This window comes from Nerophis lumbriciformis, linkage group LG06 (assembly GCF_033978685.3).
Source record: "Nerophis lumbriciformis linkage group LG06, RoL_Nlum_v2.1, whole genome shotgun sequence".
NCBI classification, from domain to species: domain Eukaryota; kingdom Metazoa; phylum Chordata; class Actinopteri; order Syngnathiformes; family Syngnathidae; genus Nerophis; species Nerophis lumbriciformis.
Window position 1 is genome coordinate 41,031,552 of NC_084553.2, and position 21,320 is coordinate 41,052,871.

The window sequence follows — 21,320 nt, forward strand, 5'->3', positions numbered from 1 at the left end:
CAGATATATGATATTGAGACACTTAGTTAAATATTTCCTTTGGCTGTTGAATAATGTTCACATCCAAATGTATTGGATACACTTTATTGTACCATCTACATCGACACACATTGTCACATCAGGGATGGTGACCGGTCCATCTTCCATTCATCATCTGGGGTCACGCGGTGCCGGCATGACATGAGCACATACACACACACTGAGATGATTGCACTAGAGGACAAAGGGTAGGAACCCATTAGCTCTAATGATGTCATTAAGGTCACTTCATGGACATAGCTCACACAAACACACACTTTGCGGCTTGTAGATTATAAGGCAAAATTATTGGACATTGCACATTTTACACCTCACACTTGAAATTATGGAACAGCCCTCTTTTGCAAATCAGAGCTGAACAGACACTCGGGCACTCAGAACACTGCTGAAAATCCTGTTTCATTGCTGTATTGAATTCATTATTCATTGTTTCTACTGCTTTAATAGTTTATTGCCCCATGTCAAGTTTGACTTGACTTACACAAACAAAGTAGAAAATAAGTGTTTGGCACTCTTTTTGCAACTATAACTATAAGCCTCAGTAAAGACTTTGTACAATATTTTGAAGTGTGACCTCCATTTCCCTCCTTCTCTATAGAGTGGCTGCGTGCAGGGTGCTCTGTGTCCAATTGCTGCAGCCTCTACAGCTTATTGCGGCTCCTGTGACATCGACCCCTCTATGACGGCCTGCACGTGGGTCCTGTCAACGTATCATGACGTCCCCTACGCAACATACTTGCCTGAAATCAACACCACATCTGATGGCCTCATTAAGAGCTCCCATTTTCACGACAAAACCAATGACATGCTGGGAAACAAGGAGAGCTTGTGTCCGTCCCATGAAGAGGTAGTGTACAGCGGAGATGCCAGAAAATACACCTACACAGGTAAGTTCTTAGATAGTTGTATTGTATAATTTAAAACAGTTTAAGTTTAGTACTATTTAGTAATTATATAGTTTTGCTCACCTCAATGAAAATTTTCTAAAATGTTATATCTTAAAATATTTTCCAGATTCTCTTATTTAGCCAGAGAGATTGTGCTGGTGTTTTCCGATATCATTGTGTATCGCTAGTTTCTTTGCGAACTTGCCAACTTTTTTACCCTAATTTACAATACAGTTTGTTCTGTAAAACTACGCAAGTCATTTCATTTGCTCGCATACAGTACTCAGTGGTAACAAGAGGGCTCACCAGTGCGTAAAAAAACAAAAAAGAAAAATTTTAACCAATCGCCGTTCTGAATTAGTCTTTGTCTCTTGAAGAAAATCACAGATGTGAGCCAGGATGTGGGTTTGTTCACACAGCAACCTGACTATTTTGGAAATATATGTAATCCATTGGCGGCTGCTGGTCTTTCAAGGAGGGAAAGCTCAAGTTCGTCCTACCTGTGAGTGCTTTGGGACAGTGAAGGGGCTCAACATCCTCACTGCTCGTAGGGGATGCAGCTGTGTCAATGTATACGGCCTAATGCTACCATTGTACACCAGTGTTATTAACATAAAATAAAATTTCACTACTATATATTAGTCTAACTGGAATTGGAATTTATATAAAAAAAATTTAATATGAATCTACCTGAAAGGGGAACTGCACATTTTTCCAAAGTTTGCCTATCATTCACAATCATTATGAAAGACATGACAGATGTTTTTTTGTTTTTTTTTAATGCATTCTAAATATTAAATAAACGTGATTAAGTCCGCTAACAATGGAGTCTAAGGGAGCTGTTCAATTCTGCCTATGGAGCCCCTAAAAAAACATCCAAACATCTCAATTAGGGTTTTATATACATGATGTGAGTATATATGTAGTAACAGGCACATTTATAATAACATTTAATATTTACGTATTTTGATAATTTTAAGCATACGTGGCGCAATAATTTCAAAAGCGCATTACAACGTTTGCTTTTTTTTTTTCTTCATCACGGATTTTGCTCACTGCAGACTTTGAGAGCTAAAAAACATAATGAAACATCACTTAATGTATAAAGTCTTCTGTCATTAGGATGCCGACTGCTAGGATGTTTATATATTCCCATTTAGATGAAGGATGACCATGATCCTCACAAGGAAACAGGACTTTTCCTGGAGCATCTGGTCTCCCCAGGAACCTACGCCAGGATCCTATTTGTGGACTTCAGCTCTGCCTTCAACACCATCCTCCCTGGACTGCTACGAGACAAGCTCTACCAGCTCAGCGTGCTCGACTTCCTCTGCAGTTGGATCAATGATTTCCTGACGGACCGAAGACAGCACGTGCTGCTGGGGAAGATTGTCTCGGACAGTCGAACCACGAACACTGGTACTCCTCAGAGCTGTGTACTTTCCCCCTGGCTTTTCTCCCTGTATACAAACTGCTGCACCTTTAGTCACCATTCCGTAAAGCTGCTCAAGTTTGCGCACGACACTACCCTCATCGGGCTCATCTCGGATGGCGACGAGTCTGCCCAAAGGAGAGAGGTGGACCGGCTGGCGTCCTGGTGCAGCCTCAACAACCTGTAGCTGAACGCCCAGAAAACAGTGGAGATGATCTTGGACTTCAGGAAAGTCAAAGCCCCACTATCCCCCCTCACCCTGATTGACTCTCCCACCCCCGTCTCCATTGTGGACTCCTTACTTTTCTTAGCCACCACCATCACCCAGGACCTCAAGTGGGAGTCGACCATCAGCTCCCTCATCAAGAAAGGCCAGCAGAGGATGTACTTCCTGCGGCAGATGAAGTAACTTAAGGTGCCGACCGAGATGCTAGTGCAGTTCTACTCAGCCATCATCGAGTCCATCCTCGCCTCCTCCATCACCGTGTGGTTCCCCTGCGCCACAGTCCGGGACAAGCATCGACTGCAGCGCATCGTACGTGCTGCTAAGAAGGTTATTGGCTGCAAACTCCAGGACCAGGAGGCGTGTGGGTCGGATCACCGCTGACTCTTCTCACCCTGGACACAAACTATTCTTCCGTCTCCCATCAGGCAGGAGACTACGGTCCATCCAGACCCACACCTCCTGCCACCTGAACAGTTCTTTGCCTTGGCCATCAAACACATGAACAATAACCAGATCTGATAGCTCAGTTACAGCTCATGTTATTCTATTCTGTGTTATATGTGTTTTATGTTGCACGATTGCACCAAGTAAAATTCCTAGTTTGTGAACCCGTTCTCAAACAATGGCAATAAAAACTATTCTGATTTTGATTCTGATTCTGACTTGTATTTATGTTTATATAAAATTTAGAATGCAAAAAAAAAACAACTAAATCCATCTGTCATCATGTCTTTCATAATGATTGTGAACAATAGGCAAAATTCCAAAAAGTGCAGGCCCCCTTTAATATTATTGATCTGGACATTTAGGTGTATTATTAAGACAAATTATACACACATTGATTATTTTGTGGGATTTAGTTAGAGTTGAAGTACATGTGCTTCTCTGTGTGTCTCTATTGCTTTGTGTGTTTGTACATATGTCCATGAGGTTTCGATAAGATTCTAGGCGATGCTGTGCTACCATCTGGGCACCCGCACATAAAGCTGTCACCACACACCATACGCCAGATGTTGCCCATGCACACACTGGGTATCATGCTATACTTCTCTTAGGTAGAAGCCTAAACTGTATCATACACAAGCAAGGAGTGCTTTAAATATGTATTGTAGTGGCACACCTTGTGTGTTTCATTTGCATGTGCATGCCGCTGCATTAGTGTTTTTGCAGCCTCAGTTTTCACAGTAATAAAGACAACAGTCCCAGTCTGGTGGTTAAAACATGCTTTCATTTACAGCAGCGGTCCCTTAGTGCTCTTAAAATGGATGCACATATGCGTGTGAGCAAGTACATTGGTATTTATATATACTCCTGTACGTGTAGCCCAGCAGAAGGGCTGTAACAAGACTCGAGTCACTGCATCACATTTACAGCTTGTCCAGCAGTGACCAGTGCGGTCATTTGTTATATTTCCATGTAACGTATGCTGCCATTGGCAATGCTCCACTATGGTTTACACAAATTGAACTGCATTTGGGTGTCAACGTTTTTCTTCCTGAATCTTGCACAGTTTCACTACTGTGTGTGATCAGTTGCAGGCACTAACATCAATCAAGAGACTGCACAACTGGGCAATAAAAACCTCCACTCTAATATAAACACCTCTTAGCCATTGAGTACTGTTCATTCTATTTCCTGTAGATTCCAACCTGGAACCCTACACCACTTACAAATACAGAGTAAGGGGCTGGAACAGCTTTGGCAGGGGTTCCAGTGATGCCACCACTGTGACCACCAGTGAAGACAAACCCTGGGGAGTGGCCCCCCCTCGCTGGAGACGCCTCAGTAAACGAAGTGATGTCATCCAGTGGCACTGGCAGGCACCTGCTCGGCCTAACGGTGTGTTTATTCATCATTGACAGTGCATTATGTCCAGTCATAAAAAAATCCTATGAGTCCCCCAGTCACTGTTGTTAGGGTCCCTGATTTTAAGGTAAAGAGGCTAATTTGTTTATTTTGTTTTCTATTTTGTCAGGCATCTTAACCCACTATGTCATACTGCGTGATGGACAAGAGCGTTACCGTGGTGATGAAAACACTTTCACAGACATGGGTGGGATTGGGCCTTTTCAGGAATTCACTTACCAGCTACGGGCTTGCAACAAAGCTGGTTGCACTGACAGTGCCAAGGTAAGATTGTGTCTTCTTGTCTATGGTATTTTGTACAGTACTGTGCTCAAGGCTGGAATAAATGAAGCACATCTCCAATGATTTTTAAAAACAACATTTGGAAACACAGATTTTAATCAATTTTGGATTTTCTCTAATTCATGCCGGTTCAAACGTATATATTGTATACAGGTTCAAATATTTACATACATAAACCAACATTTTTAAATTAGTGGTGGTAAGGGTGCCCGAATGTCCTAAATTAACAAGCCTATACATTATCAACTTCTCATTAATAATCATGACTTACTGCAGTTGATATACTCATCGGTAACATAACATGATTTGTTGAACAACATTCATTGAATTAAGAGCATTCCTCAGAACAAAGGGAAAGTCCAGGATTCAATTATCAGAATCAGAATAATTTTTTATTGCCAAGTACATTACTGTACACATACAATTAATTTGTTTTGGTGTATTGGTGAAAAATAGCAATAACTGAAAGGGGAACTGCACTTCTTTTAAAATTGTGTCTATCATTCACAATCCTTATGTAAGACAAGAACACATCCATTTTTCTTTATTTATGCATTCCAACTGGTAGATAAATATTAGCAAGAGTCAGCAAACAATGGAGCCATTGGGAATGTCTATTCAACCTATAAAGCGCCCAAAAGCCCCCATCATTGTTTTATATACAAGCTCTAAGTACAGTAAATATGGAATGTAGTAACAGGTACATTCATAATGTAATAGTTACGTATGTTGCTCATTTTAAGCATACAGCGGCGTATTAATTTTACAGATGTTTCACGTCGTTTGCTTTTCCCTTCAACAACAAACACTAAGCGGGCAGCATGGTAAAACAGAGTTAGTGCTGCTGCCTCACAATAAGAAGGTCCTGGGTTTGATCCCCGGGCTCTGGGTCTTTCTGTGTGGAGTATGTATGTTCTCCCCGTGACTGCGTGGGTTCCCTCTGGATACTCTGGCTTCCTCCCACCTCCAAAGACATGCACCTGGGGATAGGTTGATTGGCAACACTAAATTGGCCCTAGTGTGTGAATGTGAGTGTGAATGTTGTCTGTCTATCTGTGTTGGCCCTGCGATGAGGTGAAGATTTGTCCAGGGTGTAACCCGCCTTCCACCCGAATGCAGCTTGGATAGGCTCTGGCACCCCCACAATCCTAAGAGGGGCAAGCAGTAGAAAATGGATGGATGGAGGAACAAACAATAAGCATCATGCAGCAGCATTGCTAAGTGCTGAATAAGCTATACAAACTATGAACATAATAAAACAATCACTTAGGCCATGGCCACACGAAAATGAACGCAATCTCCATCCACACAAGTGTAGTTTCAAAATTGTCTATGTCTACACACAAACGCATACACCTGCTGTCATGCACATTTTGTCCAATCAGAAGCCTGGAAAAGCAGCCACGGCTGACTTAGGTGGCATTACACCTCTGCTATTATAATGAATATTTTGATATACTACTATGATATACTACTATACTTGATATACTACTTGATATACCACCACTATATAATACAATGACATGTTCATTATTTTTAAAACTAGCCTGCACTTACACAGAGTCCTGGGAACATATGAATCTTTTTTTTCAAAGGTTAAAGCGTGCATGCATGCCTGTGCTGCTGAAACCTCAAATTATACGATGTTTAATCGGCAACATGGTGATATATTACATGTGCAGTGAAGTGTACATTATTTATAAAATCAGCACGCACTTGTTTAAGTGCCTAAAGCGCACATACGTGAGTGTGTCGTTGCAAAACTCTTATGGAATTGTTTTTTTTTTTTTTTTTTTTTTTTTTTTTTTTTTTTTTTTTTTTTTTATGTCCTGTCCAGCTTCTCAGGCAAATCATATAGTTGATGTAGATGCCCATGTCGGCTGTTCAGATTTACTTTACAAAAGAGAAGTGTAGGATACTTCTCTTGTTGCCTTATTTGTATTTGACTTTATTAAATGTATTTATATTATCATTTAGTGCAGCCGGGCCGGAGCAGGAGGGGATAGAAAGAGAAAAAAAAAGAAGACAGAGGGGGAAATTGTGGGGACAAGAGGGGGATTAGACAGAGAGACAAAAACAACAACAGCAAACAACAACAACAACAACAATAGAGCAACATCAGCAAATATGACATGTACAAATATGATGGTAAAAGTAATAGCAAATAAGCAGTTAGCGAAAAATAAAAAATAATACAGAAATGACAATGAGCATTATTACACTACAAATGGATCAATACAAATACCAATAGAAATAGCGCTATTGATAATGAACAATACCAATAATTTACCTTTATTATCAACAATACAGTTGTTTAAATGCAACAATACATATACGTAATGATAACTTGAGATACGAAAGAATGCAGAAAAATGGAGGGGGAGAAAGAGAAGCAACCTACATTAACCTTGTAGATTGTTATAGTCACAATAGGTTAAGCTTTGTCAGTGTGCCATGTGTTACACCCAGTTTACCCTAGGGCAAAAACCTTTTATATATGTTTGATGAAACGTGATTATGTGCATGAGTGTAAGTATGCATATGTACTTGTATATGTACAGAATGTGTATATGTGTTTGTACAATGAATGTATATGTACAGAATGTGTATATGTGTTTGTACAGTGAATGTATATGTACAGTATGTGTATGTGTATGTTTGTATATTGAATGTGCGTGTGGATGTACGAACATTAGGTAGGTAAATATGTACTGTATTTGTGTATGTATGTGGGAGCGTAGGTACCTATGTACGTATGTGAGCATACGTGAATTTGCATGTACAATACATTCGACTCCCAGAGTGCGTGGGAGCCAGAGCACGGCCCCATCACCCCCGAGAGCCCAACCCACAAACAGGAGGCGTGGTGCCCAGGGAACCAGGGACCACCGCCCCCACGCAGCCAAGCCGGCCAGCGACAGGAACCCCAGAGCCCGACCCACCGTACCGCCCACAAGGGCCAGCAGCAGGCCGCAGACAGACGCACCCGGCGGAGGACAGGGCACGAGAAAAGCAGGGGACAGCCAGACCCCAAGCCAGCGAGAGACCACACCCCACACGGGCAGAAAGGCGAGACGCCCCGCCCGAAGGACCCAGAGACTCCCCGCAACCGGACGGGAAGACCGCCCCCGCCCCACCGGCAACCGGGCCCCCACGAGCCCACCCCCCACCCCCGGAGAGCGCGGCGAGGCCAGCCCCCGGCCACCCCACCCAAACCGGCCGCCGCAGGACCACCCAGGCACAGGGCCACGGGAACCACCCACCCCACCCGCAGGGACCCCAACGATGGAGATGGAACAACCAGCAACCGCCCCGCCGAGCCCCCCCCCTGAGGGAGGGGAAAAATTAAAAAATAATATTAATAAAATATATTTTAAAAATAAATAAATAAATAAATAAATTAATTAATTAATTAAAAAAAAACACATTTAATGATCAATATAGAGATGCATGTGCAATGAAGTGTATATTGTCTTTAACTTTAGCAAGGAGGAAGGATACTTCCTTTGTTTTTAGTCGCTCGGGCGTGTCATATGCGCATGCACGGTCGCTCCAGCTCCATCTACACAAATGGAATCAACACTCGTTAACTTCATGATCTGTCGTTCAACAAGGATTAAAAACATGGGATAATGTTGCACCTTTCTTATGACATAAAGCAAAAAGTCTTGCTTGCAAAGTTGTCCCATCAGCTGGAGGTCCAACAGCAATCGTATCTAAAACGACTGTCATTGTCTCTGGCGGGAGTGTCGCAAAGCTCATTTTGATGCGTCTTTTTTGTCAATGTAGAGCAGTGGTTCTTAACCTGGGTTCGATCGAACCCTAGGGGTTCGCTGAGTTGGCCTCAGGGGTTCGGCGGAGGTCAAAACACACCCGACTCATTGTGTAAATACAAACTTCTCCCTATCGGCATATTACGGATACGGCAACAGCAGAAATCACACTGATTTGCAGGTGTATAATTTGTTGTGAGTTCATGCACTGTGTTGTTTTTTTTCTTTGAACAAGGTGATGTTCATGCACGGTTCATTTTGTGCACCAGTAAATAAACATGGTAACACTTTAGTTTGGGGAACATATTCACCATTAATTATTTGCCTTTTAACATGCAAATTAGTAACATATTGGCTCTTAACTAGTCATTATTAAGTACTTATTCATGCCTTATTCGGCATGGCCTTATTATAACCCTAACCCTGGCCCTAACCCTCTAACCCTAACCAAATAACTCTAAATTAAGTCTTTGTTACTTAGAATATGTTCCCCATATTAAAGTGTTACCAACAAAATATAACTTTGTCTTGAATTTGAAAAAAAAAACATTTTATTTTTCACTAAGGAAGGGTTCGGTGAATGCGCATATGAAACTGGTGGGGTTCGGTACCTCCAACAAGGTTAAGAACCACTGATGTAGAGTGAAAATAGAAGATGGCGGCGCGCACAGACGCAGCGGCTTACGGCTCTCCATTTCAGTGCTCTTTCTTCCTTCTTTTCTTCATGTTTTTTTTCCTTTTGTGCACCACCTGTACTGCAAACACCCGGTACACCCGCCAGTCACTCTTGGATATCGGTAACTCGCACCAGATATCTGTTTCGAGCGACTTTCACCACGAGCACAACATCCCAGATGACATAGCGAGAGCACAGGGCTCTCCGTGGTTTGTTGTCGGGTCTGGGAGACGGCGTAGACGGAGGAGGGAGAGGAAGCAGAAGCGTGGCCGCAGGTCCGGCGTCTTGCTCAGGCTTAGGAAACAACCCCACAAGCCACCTCTACCGAGCCTGTTCCTCTCTAATGCCAGATCCCTTGTACAGAAGATGGACGACCTGGAGTTACAACTTGCTGGAAACCGCTATGTTCGGGACTGTTGTGCTATGATTGTCACCGAAACCTGGCTTCACCCGGAAATACCCGATGCTAGCATGCAGCTAGCCGGACGCACTCTGCTCCGCCGGGACAGAACTAAGGACTCCGGTAAGAGCAGAGGAGGGGGGCTCTGTATCTATGTGCATGAGAACTGGTGCAACAACGGGACAATCACTGAACAGCACTGTTGCCCGGACGTGGAGTACATGTCTGTTAGATGTCGGCCTTTTTTTCTCCCGAGAGAGCTGTCTGTTGTTATCATCACGGCTGTGTATATTCCACCGGACGCCAAAGTAAACACAGCGCTCTCTCTTCTGCTGAACACCGTCAACGAACAGCAGCGGGCCCACCCCGACGGTGTTCATATCATAGCAGGGGATTTTAATAAGGCCAATCTGAAGACTGTACTCCCTAAGTTCTACCAGCACGTGAAGTGTTCTACAAGGGGCAAGAACACCCTGGACCACGTGTATACCAACATAAAGCACGCGTACAGAGCTACACCCCTCCCCCAGCTTGGACAGTCAGACCATCTTTCCCTCCTGCTCTCTCCTACCTACACCCCCATCAGACGCCAGGCCAGGCCTATTACAAAGACTGTTATGACCTGGCCTGACGATGCACTCCACACAACTTCAGGACTGCTTCCAACACACAGACTGGGACCTCTTCCAACAACAGGAGCTGGAGACAGCCACAGGAACGGTGCTGGACTACATAAAGTTCTGCATCGGGAATGTTTTGTATTATTAGGTCCATCAGTGCTAAATATTATAAACTTATCACTTTCCTCTGGCACTGTTCCCCTAGCATTCAAGAAAGCGGTTATTCATCCTCTGCTCAAAAGACCTAACCTTGATCCTGACCTCATGGTAAACTACCGACCGGTGTCCCACCTTCCCTTTATTTCGAAAATCCTCGAAAAAATTGTCGCACAGCAGCTAAATGAACACTTAGTGTCTAACAATCTCTGTGAACCTTTTCAATCCGGTTTCAGGGCAAATCACTCTACGGAGACAGCCCTCGCAAAAATGACTAATGATCTACTGCTGACGATGGATTCTGATGCGTCATCTATGTTGCTGCTTCTTGATCTTAGCGCTGCTTTCGATACCGTCGATCATAATATTTTATTAGAGCGTATCAAAACACGTATTGGTATGTCAGACTTAGCCTTGTCGTGGTTTAACTCTTATCTTACTGACAGGATGCAATGCGTCTCCCATAATAATGTGACCTCTGACTATGTTAAGGTAACGTGCGGAGTTCCTCAGGGTTCGGTTCTTGGCCCTGCACTCTTTAGTATTTACATGCTGCCGCTAGGCGACATCATACGCAAATACGGTGTTAGCTTTCATTGCTATGCTGATGACACCCAACTCTACATGCCCCTAAGGCTGACCAACACGCCGGATTGTAGTCAGCTGGAGGCGTGTCTTAATGAAATTAAACATTGGATGTCCGCTAACTTCTTGCAACTCAACGCCAAGAAAACGGAAATGCTGATTATCGGTCCTGCTAAACACCGACATTTATTTAATAATACCACCTTAACATTTGACAACCAAACAATTACACAAGGCGAATCAGTAAAGAACCTGGGTATTATCTTCGACCCAACTCTCTCGTTTGAATCACACATTAAGAGTGTTACTAAAACGGCCTTCTTTCATCTCCGTAATATCGCTAAAATTCGTTCTATTTTATCCACTAGCGACGCTGAGATCATTATTCATGCGTTCGTTACGTCTCGTCTCGACTACTGTAACGTATTATTTTCGGGTCTCCCTATGTCTAGCATTAAAAAATTACAGTTGGTACAAAATGCGGCTGCTAGACTTTTGACAAGAACAAGAAAGTTTGATCATATTACGCCTATACTGGCTCACCTGCACTGGCTTCCTGTGCACTTAAGAAGTGACTTTAAGGTTTTACTACTTACGTATAAAATACTACACGGTCTAGCTCCGTCCTATCTTGTCGATTGTATTGTACCATATGTCCCGGCAAGAAATCTGCGTTCAAAGAACTCCGGCTTATTAGTGATTCCCAGAGCCCAAAAAAAGTCTGCGGGCTATAGAGCGTTTTCTATTCGGGCTCCAGTACTATGGAATGCCCTCCCGGTAACAATTAGAGATGCTACCTCAGTAGAAGCATTTAAGCATTTAAGTCCCATCTTAAAACTCATTTGTATACTCTAGCCTTTAAATAGCCCCCCTGTTGGACCAGTTGATCTGCCGTTTCTTTTCTTTTCTCCTCTGCTCCCCTTTTCCTTGAGGGGGGGGGGGGCACAGGTCCGGTGGCCATGGATGAAGTGCTGGCTGTCCAGAGTCGGGACCCGGGGTGGACCGCTCGCCTGTGCATCGGCTGGGAACATCTCTACGCTGCTGACCCGTCTCCGCTCGGGATGGTGTCCTGCTGGCCCCACTATGGACTGGACTCTTACTATTATGTTGGATCCACTATGGACTGGACTCTCACAATATTATGTCAGACCCACTCGACATCCATTGCTTTCGGTCTCCCCTAGAGGGGGGGGGTTACCCACATATGCGGTCCTCTCCAAGGTTTCTCATAGTCATTCACATCGACGTCCCACTGGGGTGAGTTTTTCCTTGCCCGTATGTGGGCTTTGTACCGAGGATGTCGTTGTGGCTTGTGCAGCCCTTTGAGACACTTGTGATTTAGGGCTATATAAATAAAGATTGATTGATTGATTGAATGTGACTGTGGAAAAAAACATCCGGGTTTACCCCAACAAGAAACCCTGGATGACCAGCCAGGTCCACACACTCCTCAGGGCCCGCGACGCAGCCTTCAGGTCAGGGGACAGGGCACTGTACAGTGTTGCTAGAGCCGACCTGAAGAGAGGGATTAAAAAAGCAAAGGCGGACCACAGGAGGTGCATAGAGTCCCATCTGTCCAGCAAAAACTCACAGGAGGTGTGGCGGGGCATTCATGACATCACGAACTTCAGAGGCTGCAATATGACAACTGCGGATCAGAGTGCGACACTGGCAGAGGAGCTTAACTGTTTCTTTGCCCGTTTCGAAACCCCCCAGCGACACTCATCTGCTCCAGCCCTGCCCCCGCCCCCACCGGGCTCCGGCGCCACTCCACTCACTGTACAGGAGCACAGTGTCAGACGAGTGCTCCTGGCTGTGAACCCCAGGAAGGCTACCGGACCAGACGGAGTACCTGGAAAGGTGCTCAGGACGTGCGCCCACCAGCTCGCTCCCCCCCTCACCAGGATCTTCAACCTCTCCCTGGCTCAGGCAGTCATCCCATCCTGCCTGAAGTCATCTACAATAATCCCGGTGCCGAAGAAGTCTCCCATCACCAGCCTGAATGATTACCGACCAGTGGCCCTCACTCCGGTAATCATGAAGTGCTTCGAGCGACTTGTTCTCCAGCACATCAAGGACCATATCCCTCCAGACTTCGACCCCCACCAGTTCGCATACCGGGCGAACAGGTCCACAGAGGACGCCATCGCTGTTGCTCTCCACTCTGCTCTGAACCACCTGGAGCAGCAGCAGAGCTACGTCCGGATGCTCTCTGTGGACTATAGCTCTGCCTTCAATACAATAATCCCGGACAGACTCTGCAATAAACTGGACACTGTTGGCCTCCCCCCTCTCACAAACGCCTGGATAAGGGACTTCCTAACGGACCGACCCCAGAATGTGAGACTTGGCCCGCACCTCTCATCCTCCCGCACGCTGAGCATCGGCTCCCCACAGGGCTGTGTGCTGAGCCCCCTCCTCTACTGCCTTTACACCCATGACTGCAGTCCGGCCCACAGTGACAACCTTACCGTCAAGTTCGCCGACGATACCACAGTGGTCGGGCTCATCTCCAGGGGTGACGAGGCTGCCTACAGAGAGGAGGTCCTGAAGCTGACGGCCTGGTCTTCGGAGAACAACCTCGCTCTCAACACCAGCAAGACCAGAGAGATCATCGTCGACTTCAGGAGGAGCAGCACCGACCCTGCCCCCCTCTACATCAACGGCGAGCGTGTAGAGAGGGTCCACACCTTCAGGTACCTTGGAGTCCACATCTCTAATGACTTCTCCTGGACAGTCAACACCACATCAATCGTCAAGAAGGCTCAGCAGCGGCTACACTTCCTTAGAGTCCTCGGGAAGTACAACCTGAAGCCTGACCTGCTGCTGACCTTCTACCGCTCGTCCATCGAGAGCCTGCTGACCTACTGTATTACGGTATGGTACGGCAGCTGCACTGCAGCAGACAGGGAGAGGCTGCAAAGAGTGGTCAAGACGGCTCAGAAGATCATCGGCCGCCCTCTCCCCTCTCTGACGGACATCTACACCTCCCGCTGCCTCAACAGAGCCAGTGCCATCATCAAGGACAGCACCCACCCTGGCTCTGACCTGTTCCACCTGCTGCCCTCTGGGAAGCGCTACAGGTGCATTAAAACCAAAACAAACAGGCTAAAGAACAGCTTCTTCCCCAGGGCCATAACCATCCTGAACGGACTGCCCCATTGTCCCTCATAACTGCCTTCTCTTCGGTGCAATAACCCATTCCACCAACCACCCTGTTTTTGTTTTGTTTTTTCATGTATATATTCATTTCACACCATATTCATTGCACTTCTACATTTTTTATATTTCTATATATTTGCACATTGTTTTTCTAGCATGCACACATCGCACTGTATGGAATGGCCTCAATCTCGTTACCTTGCGTAATGACAATAAAGCTGATTCTGATTCTGATTCTGATTCTGAAAATAGAAGCATGTTTACGTTCAAACATACAATAAGTCCTCTTAAAGTGTGTTTAAAAGCAGCAAGGCAGTGTTGTTGAGCTTTGGAAATGACAGCGCACAACCGTGACATCATCAGAGGAGTACAAATCTCCGTATGAGCCGTCTACAAGCACACGTTGAGCTGAGAGTTTTTTTGGCTAGTGTTTGCAAAAGCCTACGTTTTTAAGGACAAAAGTATGTGTTTGCATGTGGACAAGATGCCTAAACCTAGAGATAAGTATGCGTTCATTAGGTATCCATGTTCTTGTGAACATGGCCTTACTGTACAATGTCTGCTCTCACTAAGATGCTGTGTGATGAGATGTTCATATCTTCCCGTTTAGATGAAGAATTAATCATTACTCTCATGAAGGGTTAAAAAAAGTGCTGCAAATAAGCGTCTTTTCATGTCTTTCTCGCCATCCCCGGGTATAAGTTGAATGTCAAAGTTGAACAACTTCTCGCTTTATGGCCACAACCTTCTACTATACAGGTTGGCATGATATATCAATCAATCAAAGTTTATTTATATAGCCCTTAATCACAAGTGTCTCAAAGGGCTGCACAAGCCACAATGACATCTTCAGCTCAGATCTCACATTAGGGCAAGAAAAAAATCAGCCCAATGGGCACAATAAGAAACCTCGGAGGGGGCTGCAGATGTGGGGACCCCCTCCTTCTGGGCGACCAGTGCAATGGGTGTCGAGTTAATAATGTGAGAGTCCAGTCCATAGTGGGGCCAGCAGCGGATAATCTTGAATGGAGACAAGTCAAGAGACATCCCCAACTGATGCACAGAGGAGTGGTCCACCCCGGGTGCCAACTTTGAACAGCTAGCGCTCATCTTTGGTCACCTGATAACCTCTCCACGCAGGAGAAGGGAGCAGAGCAGAAAAGAAAAGACACGGCAGATCAACTGGTCTAAAAGGGTGGTCTATTTAAAGGCTAGAGTACACAAATGAGTTTTAAGATGGAACTTAAATGCGTCTACTGATGTAGCATCTCTAACTGTTACTGGTAGAGCATTCCAGAGTACTGGAGCCCGAATAGAAAACGCTCTATGGTCCGCAGACTTATTTTGGGCTCTGGGAATCACTAATAAGCCGGAGTTCTTACAACGTAGATTTCTGGCTGGGACATATGGTACAATACAATCGGCAAGATAGGCTGGAGCTAGACCGTTTAGTATTTTATATATATATATATAAGTAGTAAAACCTTAAAGTCGCATTTTAAGTGCACAGGAAGCCAGTGCAGGTGAGCCAATATAGGCGTAATATGATCAAACTTTCTTGTTCTTGTCAAAAGTCTAGCAGCCGCATTTTGTACCATCTGTAATCTTTTAATGCTAGACATAGAGAGACCCGAAAATAATACGTTACAGTAATGAAAATGAGACGTAACAAACGCATGAATATTGGTCTCAGCGTTGGTGGTGGACAAAATGGAACAAATTTTAGCGATATTAAGCAGATGAAAGAAGGCTTTTTTAGTAACACTCTTAATGTATGACTCAAATGAGAGAGTTGGGTCGAAGATAATACCCAGATTCTTTACCGAGTCACCTTGTGTAATTGTTTGGTTGTCAAATGTTAAGGTGGTATTATTAAAAAGGTGCCGGTGTCTAGCAGGACTGATAATCAGCATTTCCGTTTTCTTAGTGTTGAGTTGCAAAAAGTTAGTGGACACGCCTCCAGCTGACTACAATCTGGCGTGTTGGTCAGTTTTAAGGGCATGTAGAGTTGGGTGTCATCAGCATAACAGAGAAAGCTAACACTGTATTTGCATATGATGACACCTAGCGGCAGCATATTAATGCTGAAGAGTGCAGGACCAAGAACCGAACCCTGTGGAACTCTGCACGTTACCTTAACATACTCCGAGGTCACATTGTTATGGGAAACACACTGCATTCTGTCAGTAAGATAGGAGTTAATCCAAGAAAAGGCTAAGTCTGACATACCAATACGTGTTTTAATATGTTCTAATAAAATGTTATGATCGACAGTATTGAAAGCAGTGCTAAGATCAAGAAGCAGCAACATGGATGGCGCGTCAGCATCCATAGTTAGCAATAGATCATTAGTCATTTTTGCGAGGGCTGTCTCCGTAGAGTGATTTGCCCTGAAACCGTACTAAAAGGGTTCACAGAGATTGTTAGATGCTAAGTGTTCATTTAGCTGCTGTGCAACAATTTTTTTGAGGATTTTCGAGATAAAGGGAAGGTGGGACACCGGCCGGTAGTTTACCATGAGGTCAGGATCGAGGTTAGGTCTTTTGAGCAGAGGATTAATAACCACTTTTTTGAATGCTACGGGACCAGTGCCAGAGGAAAGTGGTAAGTTTATAATATTTAGTACTGAAGGTCCTAATATTACAAACAGCTCCTTGATATGTTTCCCAGGAAGTGTTTGTTTTGTCCCATTTACACGTCGCAGGAGTTACTCTAATGTTATTTCATCAAAAAGAGAGACTATTTTGGAGGGCAATATCCGTCGTATATACATTCGTATCTGTGTTAACAGAACCCAGTTGTAGCTGGGACGCGTTGTTTTTAATCTCCTTTCTAATGAGCTAAATGTTCTTATTATTGAAATTCATAAAGTCATCTGCCGAGTGAATGGAGCTACTGGGAGGAGTCCCTTGTTAGGTACCGATGCTACTGTACTGAACAAATATTAAGGATAATTTTAATTGAGGTGGATGAGATTGGATTAGCAATTAGCTTTAGCGAAGGTAAGCATGCGTTTATAAGTTTTTACCATGCTTGATGGAAAACCTCAAGTTTAGTCGCGCGCCATTTGCGTTCCAGCTTTCTACATGATTGTTTAAGGGCTCTAATTTCTTCTGTAAACGAGGGGGTACGCCTTTTAGAGGCCTTTTTAGCTTTAGTGGTGCTATACTATCAATGGTGTCGCACAGGGCATCGTTAAAGTTGTTAGTGAGGTTATCGATAGAGCCCACATAATTTGGGAATGGCGCCATTACCGAAAGCAGTAGGCCAGCAAGAGTCATAATTGTGACAGCATTAATGTTGCGGCTGCTAACGTATTTTTGACACTTACATGTGCTGGCTCCAGCGACTCCGAAAGGGATAAGCGGTAGAAAATGGATGGATGGATGTGCACTGTAATGTACCACAGAATTTCCTTTTTTTTTTGTAGATAATTTACTAACAAAATTATCATTAAAAATGTATGTGAAATTCTATAACATGTATGCAAGGAACTCAGAAAATGTTTCCCCTCTATTCTGTAGCCACGCCTCCTCTGTAATATACTTCCTGTGTTGTGACCTCTGTTCACAATCCATCACGCCAAGAATATAAGTTTTCGCTGGCTACAAATAAATACTTTAAAACTACAACTGGTTTGGAAGTAACAGTGTTCGGATTGTAATCATCCAAATACGATTTGCAGCAAAGTGGACAGCCGTGAGCGTTGTGGCTCGGACACTGAAAGGAGGAAAAAACAATTAAGATAGCTAGATGGTTAAGCTAACTAGTGAGCTTGTTTCGGTGCCAGTGACGTCTCTCAGTCCTGCAACTTAGTGTGTCGTTTAGGCATGTGGAACAGCGAGTACTGGCCATGTTTTAAGACTTTGAATACATAAAAAAGAGAAAAACATATGTGTTCTTGTTTTACATAGGGATTGTGAATTGTGAAAAATTCCCCCAAAAAGTACAGAATCAATTAACAATATATAAAATACAATTTAAAAATGTCAAATATAAAGCATAATTACAAAAAAACAAAACACAAAAGTTATGTACTAAGAAGTACATTTACACAAGTATATTAGTACATTTTCACAAGTTGGAAAGTCTTTTTTTCAACAGATCTGGTTTTAGTTGTGTGTTTGTGTTGGGTCTTAAAAGGTAAAGATAGGCTAAGTTTGATTGAGATCCATGAAGGCCTCTTGAACATTGTTTTATCCTAATCACTGCAATTATTGTGTGCATACCTGTTTGCTCACAACTGTTCTTTCTTCATATTTTTTGTCTGTGGATGTTTTGCTGTTTCCATGTCAGAACAAGCTGCATATGCTCTCCCTCCTGTATGTGAGGCCGTAGAAACGCTGAGTCCACCTGATGTTTGTGATAGCATCCATAATAGCTTCACACAGTAACTCTCCTCTGCTATCTCTCTAGCTGTAGCTGAGCTGATATCACCACAACAATTAATTTCGCCGGCTTAGCACAGATGAAAGCTCCAGTTGAAAAGTGTCTGTCTTGCTTTTATAGCTGATTGAACACGTATTATTATTTGCTGAAAAGTTACATAAAGAGCCCAATGCATCACCAGGAGAGCTGTATGGTGTCCAATGGAACTTTGCTCAGTTTGCTAGACGAATTGTTGAGAAGATGTGAAGTATGTAATGAACGAAGACTTAAAAGAATAATGACATAGATGGTTCACAGAGTCTTAAAAAAGGGTAAATATATCAACTATGCAGGAGATGCCTCAAAATTATGAGACATTCTCATGATTATGTTGCTGTTTTCAGTCACAGTGAGTGGCTGAGTGCTAACATTACTAGAGTGAGTAAATGTTGGTTTTACAAATGCCAGCCATACGTTATTTACTTTGTCTCCTTCTATGGAAAAAAAACACCAATGAACACGTGTTATGAAAGTTGGCATCATTTTCCATTCATGCCTCCTTCACATAGTGGAACTAATGGGGAATAATCATTTTCTGTTGAGAAATAGATGTAATGGAACCACTTTATTAACAACATATGTGAGAATGCCACAAGGCTCAAAATGTCACTATTCTAATTCCTTTTTAACCGCAAAGGCAAATTTTAGGTAATATTGTAACATTCTTAACTGTCAGTCAATTGTAAAAATAAATTAACCACTGTTAATAATGAAATGTAATGTAAGTCTACCCTGAAGTTTAAATGTTACACTTCAAGATATGCTTTGGTGTAAATGTTGCGTTAATTTTCTGCCTGCAAAGGGTTTGTGTGTGGAGGGGTTCTTTTTAGATTGCAAATGAAAGCCTCTAAACCCCACCTTCTGCAAAAGTAAATGGTAAAAGTACCAGAATTTGTCTTTAGAAAATGTACAACTGTTAAATATATATATATTGAATACAAACATCAACGCATTTTTTTTCCAACTCTGTTGAAAATAAACTTTATGAATTTTATGTACATTTCACCGGTCACAACATTAGGTATATCTTGTGTGGTGTACAGTTTCGCAAAGCATTTACCTTATTTTCCGGAGTATAAGTCGCACCTGCCCAAAATGCATAATAAAGAAGGAAAAAACATATATAAGTCGCACTGGAGCCCGGCCAAACTATGAAAAAAACTGCGACTTATAGTCCGAAAAGTACGGTATATCCCTGCATGTCAGATGTCGGTGGTGGTGTGTGCATTCCACGATTAGATGAAAATAATACTTTATTCTACCTTCTTCCTCCCTCAAATCTAGTCCCTCAAAGCAAGTATTAATGTCGCAATCATACTTATAGGCTGAGTTTTGCGGCTAATCCAACTTTGTACTGGTCAATGTTGTCAAAACAGTCTTGTGTAAAGGAATGACATGGGAGTCTGCTGGCAGCAGTCTCTGTACAGCAGAGGTGGAGGAGGCTGGTAGAAGCATGTACTAGAATGCACACATAAGTATGTCCGTCAATGTCTGATGTCACAAATAGCCCATTTTTTACGAACATTTTGTAAAAAACAACTTTCAGAGGGATCCAACACCACATGCAAACACACGCCCAAATGCATGAACCTCATAATTTGATGCTTTGGCATTGTTCAACACGAGTATCCATAGGAAAATAATCATAGGTCCCTTTTTAACAGAAGCAGAGATCAACCTATACTTGAAATCTTAAGCATTGTGCTGACAGATGATACAGTATGTGTATCATAGCAGTTGGAACACTACACAGGGTTTTTTCCCCCACGTAATATCGGCCAAATTCCAAGTTTCAGGTCCTCAGTAGCCTCAGATTTTCCAATATATCGCCTTGTATAATAAAGTATTGGTAACAAAAAAGGGATATCAATGATGGATGTTAGATTATTACATATAGGAGAAATGTTTCCGTTTATCCGACCACCACTCAGCGAGTTCTCTAGCCACCCCCAATATACAAGCACAGTTAAACAACAAACTCAATCTCTTACACATCCCTGTTTCACACACGCACGCACGTGCGCATATACACACATGCACACACAGTGCACAAAACCCAATGCACACAGTCAAGGCAGAGGGTGGATGGGGAGTAACTTGGATTAGTTTGTACACCAGTGAAAATTGGCCAAACACTCCCAATTATGGGACAACGTGGGCTAACCTAATACACCATTGCAATTACCTGGCATTCGCACCTCCTCGTCCACATACACACGCCTGGAGGCCGACGGACACACACGAGCGCACACCTGCCGTGACAACAGAAGGTGCTGATCTAATACGCTTGGTCACTTAGAGAGGTTGGAAGAGCGATTGGTTCCTTCTTTGTCTTCAAATGCTCCTGTCCTGTTGCCTCTGCTATTTGTCTGCTGTCATTCCTGTGATAGAAACACCACCCTGCCCCAGCCTGTTGTCCTCATCTTTACTTCTTCTTCACCCTCATCTTCTCCATTGTTTGCACTTACAGCTTTTCTTCCATCATTAACTTTGTATATCTGATGAAGTGTGTACCGTAGGATTTGTACCAAAATGTATGTACTGTGATTAATAGAAGCCAAATATATTGTTTGGATTATTTTTTTAAAACATTTGTTTATTGGTTTTCAGACACATAATTGAAACACGTTGTCAAATACACATCATATGGGCTGTTTTTACCCCAACAAGTAAAATAAATAACAATAATAATTAAATAATAATAATAATAATAATACATCAAGTAGAAACCACAGACAGAAGTCAACATGAAACCACAGACAGCTGCATTCCTGAATGGCCTTAGAGA

General features: G+C 43.3%; 1 protein-coding gene across 1 annotated transcript in view; it reads left to right on the top strand.

Annotated features, from left to right (window-relative positions):
* Positions 1–21,320, top strand: part of ush2a (Usher syndrome 2A (autosomal recessive, mild)) — a 363,320-nt gene that overhangs the window by 259,496 nt on the left and 82,504 nt on the right. Inside the window, exons 64-66 of the mRNA XM_061964341.2 lie at positions 638–926; positions 4,226–4,423; positions 4,560–4,714. Of these exons, the coding sequence (XP_061820325.2) occupies positions 638–926; positions 4,226–4,423; positions 4,560–4,714 (642 nt within the window). The remainder of the gene's footprint in view (positions 1–637; positions 927–4,225; positions 4,424–4,559; positions 4,715–21,320) is intronic.